The sequence below is a fragment of the Beta vulgaris genome, chromosome 6 (assembly GCF_026745355.1).
Source record: "Beta vulgaris subsp. vulgaris cultivar EL10 chromosome 6, EL10.2, whole genome shotgun sequence".
NCBI classification, from domain to species: Eukaryota; Viridiplantae; Streptophyta; class Magnoliopsida; order Caryophyllales; family Amaranthaceae; genus Beta; species Beta vulgaris.
This window is the reverse complement of record NC_079207.1, coordinates 47,484,511-47,491,672: the sequence shown is the minus strand read 5'-3', so window position 1 is coordinate 47,491,672 and position 7,162 is coordinate 47,484,511. Positions and strand designations below refer to the sequence as shown.

Here is a 7,162-nt window from a genome sequence, read left to right as displayed (position 1 = left end):
CCTTTCCTCCACAACGGTAGCACACATGGTCGCATTATCCTTCTCGTGTTTGGTACCATTGTTATTGTCCCACTTCTGGTGAGAATAGGAGTTCTTGGAGTAACCACCTCGACCTCTACTAGGTCCATAACCACTCGACCTCCACTAGGTCCATAACCACCTCGACCTCTAGTAGGTTTATATCCTCTTCCACGGCCACGACCTCTACCACGGCCTGACCCCTGCTACTGGCATGGTCTTTATTATTTATTGTCTTTCCATCATGGGATGCAGCATTCGCTTCAGGGAATGGTGCAAACCAGTAGGTCGTAACTCGTGGTTTTTTAATAATAGCTCATCATTTTGTTCAGCCACAAGTAGACAAGATATGAGTTCAGAGTATTTCTGAAACCCTTTTCACGATATTGTTTGCTTAGAAGGAGTTATCTTTTGAAAGGTGGTGTAAGTCTTTTCCAACATCTCATCATCAGTTATTTTTTCCCCACATAGTTTCAGTTTAGAGTTATTCTGAACATGGCTGAGTTGTATCACTATAGATTTATAATCTTGCAGTCTTAAATTTAGCCATTCATAACGAGCTGAGGGAAGTATCACAGTTTTCTGGTGGTCATATCTTTCCTTTAAATTACTCCAAAGCACCTCTGGGTCTTTAACAGTTAAATATTCATTCTTTAGAGCCTCATGAAGGTGATGGCGAAGGAATATCATAGCTTTGGCCTTATCTTGATCCGATTCATTATTTCCGGCCTTGATAGTATTACAAGACCCTTTGCAGCCAAATGGATTTCAGCATCTAATACCCATGATAAATAGTTCTTTCTAGTGATATCAAGAGCCACAAATTCAAGTTTCGCGAGATTTGACATAATTCACTATACAAAATAATATTGCAAGATGAAATTAAATAGGATCCAATAAACATATACTATATGGAAAACCACTATTAATGAATCAAACCTACTCAATAATACCCAGTTACAATTATGGTTGAGATTAGTAATAGAATTTAAACATACAATAACATAGCAGCGCATGAATCCAAACAGAAAAACTCCACACTCCAACCATTTAAAGATAAAGTAGGAATAAAATGCATGTTCTCTGGACTTTAATAGTATGATGATAGAAACTACTAATGTAGAAAAGGATAAACTGATAGAGTAAATTAGTAAAAGTCAAAGAGTAGCGTTCATGGATTTCATGACATTTAGCTCTGAGTTAGTGAGTTGTAAACAACTAAGAACTTATGACTATTGAGAGTGAAGTGTAGACTTCAACTGTTCAACAAGCAGATCCCATATCTAAACCCCAATTCATTGTTACCACGAGTATCTAAACTAGCAAGCAATTCATCTATTGAGAGCGGCTAGGTTCATCGCTTAGATCAATTTAATAGACGTTTGAATCAACGAAAACATAGGTTTTCTTATTTTCCTTACATTGTAGAGGGTGGAATATAAAGGGTGGAAAAATTGTTCTCCTAAGGATGGGGAAATATTTTCCGTTTAAAGGATGGAATGTTGTTTTCTTCTCGATTCGTTAGCTTCCCTTATCCTAATTATCCTCTGGCAACATTTCTATCATTCTCTTCCTATCTGACTTTCTTGTGAGCAACTAAACAAAGAAAAACAAATTCATAATAGAGTTTTCCTTTAGAAAAGCATTCTCCACTAAAAACATGTTCTAGTTAAGCCAAACAAACCCCAATCTACATTTCTCAACGCTTTTAATTGTATATCCAACAACTTTAACAGTAATAGAACAACTTCGGCTGTTTATTGAAATAAGGATCTCATTATCGATCCATCAGTATACTGAACTACTTTTAATTGTATAAAGCAAAACAAAACCTACTGAATACAAAACCGACAGACACAGTAATTGGGAGTAGTGAATCAAGACAAAACTAGTACTCGTATAACATAATTCTTCGTAAAATCTATACTATAAATCACACAAAATTAGTCAATCCAAACAAGAATCGGTATAACATTGCAATAATAATTTAGTGATCAGAACATTTATAGTAAGTATTAAATGCGTACCTTTTGCGGCTAGTTATAATTATTGAGTAACACTGATTGAGCAAAAACGAATAGCTCTAATTAGACAATCGTGCTGATAACGTGTTATAAAATTGAGAGGATTATAGAGTATTGAGAAGAAAGATGATAGAGAAGGTTATATTATTCACCTCATGGGGTACATATATATATATATCTCTATTATATAAGCCAATAGAGGAGGTGTGGTGTCCTCTTTTGAAGTGACTAAAATACCCTTAATTATCTAATTAATGGAATGGAAAAAAATTACAAAAACAAATCATTTAAAAATTCTCATTCCAACTTGCCATTTAAAACAAGTTTAAAATGGTATATGCATCAAATACTTCAATCAAAAATTAAATGGACAAAATATTTATACGTTATAAAAAAAGATGGCATACATAACATGCACATGAAAAGTCTGAATATTCACTACCTTTGATATTCTTTAATTCAGTTAAACCAACTCATTATTTATGTTTTTTCTGTTCAATATTCATTCACAAAAAATTAATGTTAACAATCACTCACAACTTTTTTTTTTTTTTTTTACATTAGCGATTAATATATCTAAATTCATCTAACTGTTGAATTTTTCACATTTAAGTTTAATCATAAATAAAGTACGAATGGAGTATCTAATAGAATAACAAATTTTGAAATTAACAAACGCATCGCGTGCATATAAAGGCTAGTACACAATAATGGGAGAAGTTACGTAATGCGAGAAGTCACGAGGGAATGTCAAAGATTAGGTAATGCAAAAGGTTGGACATCCACCTATCATTATTCCATACATAATTATTACATAACAATGAAAGATTGGATTATTCACGTTATTTTTTCCCATCAACGAGATTTATTCCCCGACATACAATCTAAAATCATGAATCATCCCCTGCTGCGGCTGCTAGTTGCTCCTTTGTAAATACTCCCTCCGTCCCATAATATAGTGCTTGTTTTTTTTTACACGGTCTTCAAGACGTAACTTTGACCTTTAATATCTTCAATTTCGTATTAATAAAAAATATAAAAAGTTGATATTATGAAACTACACATTGAGACGAATCTAACAAGATCCCACATGAATATATTTTTTTATATATACAAATGAGAATATTCGGTCAAAGATTTTAAAGTTTGACCCACCAAAAATGAAATAGGCACTATATTATGGGAGGGAGTAACTAAATACTAGCGTAATTGTTTGTGTATGTCATTGTAAAGGTAACATGGATATTGGGGCTGCAAGCATCAATGGCTGTCGTAATATCACGGCGAACCCGGCAAATATCACTACAAAGCTTCACTCTCTCTGTCCTCCCGCTACATTTCCAATAACCAATTCTCTACCCAATAATTTCGGCACCCTTTTTGCTACACAATGTATACCCACCAAAATTGTGTCTGCCACAAAAACTCAATCCCCTCGTTCCGTAAGAGAGGATGCTATCAGGGAAATTCAGCATTCTTCTGATGTCAATTTTGCACTCGCTAGGTTAGTTAGCTTAACTCGCGCAAACATTTTGTTGGGTTGTTATGCATTTCGCTTACAATATCTATTTTGTGTGAGTTTGATGGATGAAGTCTTGTAAATTCTGGCATTTTTGCTTGACAGTTCATTTGAATACTCAACCTGTTACTCACTTATTTGTGCGATTCTTTTAGAGTTGTTTACAGGCAACTTACTGATTTATGGACTTAGGCTGAATACTTGGAGGTTGGTGGGTAATAGCTTGGAGTTTTTTTTTTTCTTTTCACGTTAATTTCGCTTGTATGTGCTTATTGGAACTTAGACTTTAATCAGTTTAGGATCAATAATTCACTCTTATCTGAACTCATATTAACTTATTGCAACTTATAAGCCCTTATTTAAACTTATTGGTCCTTGTGTGAATTTGTTGGTGCTTATCTAAACTTATATGAACTTATTTTAGTTGCGAACTAAACTTGGGTAGCCCTTACCTAGTTTATCGTAATTATTGGGCATTTTCTAGAGCTTCTTGATGCTTATATTTTTTAAAGGTAATAACTTGTTCAATCCCAGAGAATCATCACAAATGCATCATCAGTTCATGTCTTCATGATAAGAGCAGCTGAACTTGAGCAGCTAGGAAAATAGATGCACAAGATAAATGCAAAAGAGAGGAGTAGAGAAGATGATTGTTGTGTTGTATTAATAACCCTAGCGAGAAACGCTTACACCCTACTTTTTATAGCACTACTACAAGACAAAGTACTAGATCAAGTAAGGACAAAGCAACATTAACAGAATTGACAGCTCATGATTAGCACATGATTGGCACTTGGCAGCAGCTGAAACCTAGGTAGATACTCGTAGGAGAATATTCCTGGTACTACAGATATTTTGAAGCAGTGCAAAATATGCATTTTACTCCCTATTACTGCCCTTCAAGTTGGGAGTGCAGCACACGATGTTCCCAATTTGGCCAATAGATGCTTGTGCTTTTTGACAGAGAGAACCTTGGTGAGCACATCAGCTAGTTGATCAGAGGAGGACACATGTTGAGTGATGATTTGACCAGGTTGAGGCTGACATAATGACAGTCAACTTCCAGGTGCTTAGTCCTTACATGAAGGACTAGATTAGCAGCTATGACTAGGGCAGCCTGGTTATAACATTTAAGTACAGTAGGAGGTAGATTTTTGAGGCCTAGATCTTTGAGGAGAGTTGTTAGCCACGTTACTTCGCAGGTTGTGATTGCCATTGACCTGTATTCTGCCTCAGCAGTGGATCTAGCCACTACAGTTTGCTTTTTAGCTTTCTGGGATATAGGTGAATGCCCTTAGAGGATGCAATAGCCAGATAAAGAGCTAGTGAGGTAGAGGCAAGTAAAATGCCTTGAGTTGAAGTGCTAAGCAAGTATCTGACTAGTCTTTTTGCGCATTGAATATGGATTGTGGTAGGATGCTGCATATGTTGGTTGAGTAGCTGCAGTGTGAAGGCAATATCAGGTCTTGTGATTGTTAGGTAAATTAGTTTACCTAGTAATCTCTGATATGAAGTCGAAGAGAGGAGAATATCTCCAAGGGTGGGGGTGAGCTTCAGGGATCCATTGGTGATGGGAGAGACTTAGCATCCACTATGCCATATTCTTTGATAAGATCCATCGTAGATTTTCTCTGTGAGACAAAGAATCCAGCTGATGATTTATGAACTTCCAGACCAAGGAAATAACTCACCTAGGTCCTTCATTTGAGAGGTTAGGCACAACATTTCTTTGAGCTTGTTAAGGTGCTCAAGGCAGTTCCCGGATATCAACAAATCATCAACATACACAAGCACCAATGTAATGGTGTTGAGTGTTACCTTTGTGAACAAGCTGCTTTGGACTGAACAAAGTCACAAAGTCGAGGAGAGTCAAAGATAGTTTTGAGAAACACTATCTAGGAGCTTGTTTAAGGCCATGTAGAGATTTTTTTATAGTTTGCACACATAAGTAAAGTGATGAGTGTTATATTGTGCATTCAAGTGAACTCTATTCCTTCCTTAGAGTAGCCTTAAGGGAGATCATGCACACACTTTTATGCAATTCCTTATGAAGAAAAGCATTAGTGACATCCATTTGAAAGGTGTACCATTCCTTCATTGCTGCAACAACAATCACTGTTTTAGTAGTTGTCATCTTTGCAACTGGTGCAAAGGTTTCAGTATAGTGTTCTTCATGTTTTTGGTTGCATCCTAGGATAACCAACCTTGCCTTGTACCTCTCAATACCCCCATCAGGATTGTATTTGACCTTGTATAACCATTTGCAACTAATGACACTCTTACCAAGGGGAAGAGTTGTTACTTCCCATGTTTTGTTTTATTCAAGTGCTTCCAACTCATTTCTCAACATCAATCCAGTGAGGGCCCAGGGAATGTCATGGCCTGTCATGGCCTGCTTGAAGGATGTAGGTTCATGTGTTCTACTCAAAGTAATCATGAAACATAGAAATTCAGGTATTATTTTGGTGTCAGTGACACTGGATGCAACAACTAGTAGCTCCGGGAAGGTGAATTTGGGAGTCTTTCATCCACCTAGATTGATTTAGGTGTCTACTTGTTTTCCTAGGGATTTGAACAATAGGTTGAAGAGTGTTTGTGGATGCTCATGTTTGGGCAGGCGTGTTGGGTTACAGGTGGAGTTGGTGTACTTGGTGGTGTGTAGTGTGGCTGTGGCATGGGCTCAGGTTCTACCAGCGCAACTTGAGTGAACCAGTCACTATCAAATGTAGGATGGGAGTTATGTGGACTAGGATTAGAGATTGGTTTCATGTAGGTTTGTTCATTTCTTTCATGAAATGGGAGCACATTTTCATGACATATCACATCCCTTTATACAAACATGTGCATAGTGAGGAAATTCATCAACTTATATCCTTTTTGTGTGGGAGGATAACCCATGAACACACAAGGTACACCTCTAGGGATTGAATTTATCAGTAGAATTTCACATGGTTGTTGTTAGGTTTCTTCTTGTACAACACATCATAGGGGGTTCTGTTTTTCAAAATAAGAACAGGTTGATTATGTGTGCTCCAGTCATCACACAATCTCCCCAATAAGTGAGAGGCAAGGCAGCTTGGAATCTTAGAGCTATAGAGATTTCCAATGTGCTTCCCATTCTGCTTAGGTGATGTTTGGTGTATGATTCCGTGCTTTGAGAAGAATTCTCTACATGGTTCATCATCAAACTCCAATGCATTGTCAGATCTCATAAACTTGATTGACTTCTTGAAATGATTCTGAGCATAATTCATGAATGTTCCAGATTGCTCAAGGCCTCAGATTTGTACTCTAGATAATGAGTCCAAGTGAATCTGGTGTTGTCATCCACAATGGTTAGAAAATCCTTGTATTTCCCGCTTGTATAAACTTTGTATGGACCCCTTATGTCCATGTGTATCAATTCAAATGGGACAGCGGCATGTGATGCACTCAAGGGAAAGGGTTGTTTGGTAAATTTGGCCATTGGACAGATAACACAAATGAGTTGTTTGGTTTTCAGAAAAGGTTTCACCACATCTTTGTGTCCCAAACTATGATGTCATAGAGCGAATTGATCAGGTTTGTTTTGTGATGGTTTCAAGGTTTGAGATGGAGTTTA

General features: G+C 36.8%; 1 protein-coding gene across 2 annotated transcripts in view; it reads left to right on the top strand.

The window, feature by feature from the left end:
* Positions 1-3,242: 3,242 nt before the first annotated feature.
* Positions 3,243-7,162, top strand: part of LOC104896716 (pentatricopeptide repeat-containing protein At1g10910, chloroplastic) — a 29,884-nt gene continuing 25,964 nt past the window's right edge. The window contains exon 1 of one of the 2 annotated variants that reach the window (XM_010683489.4): positions 3,243-3,546. In XM_010683489.4, coding sequence (XP_010681791.3) covers positions 3,281-3,546 — 266 coding nt within the window. In that variant the 5' untranslated portion in view covers positions 3,243-3,280. The remainder of the gene's footprint in view (positions 3,547-7,162) is intronic. The other variant, XM_019250315.3, reaches the window with a different exon arrangement.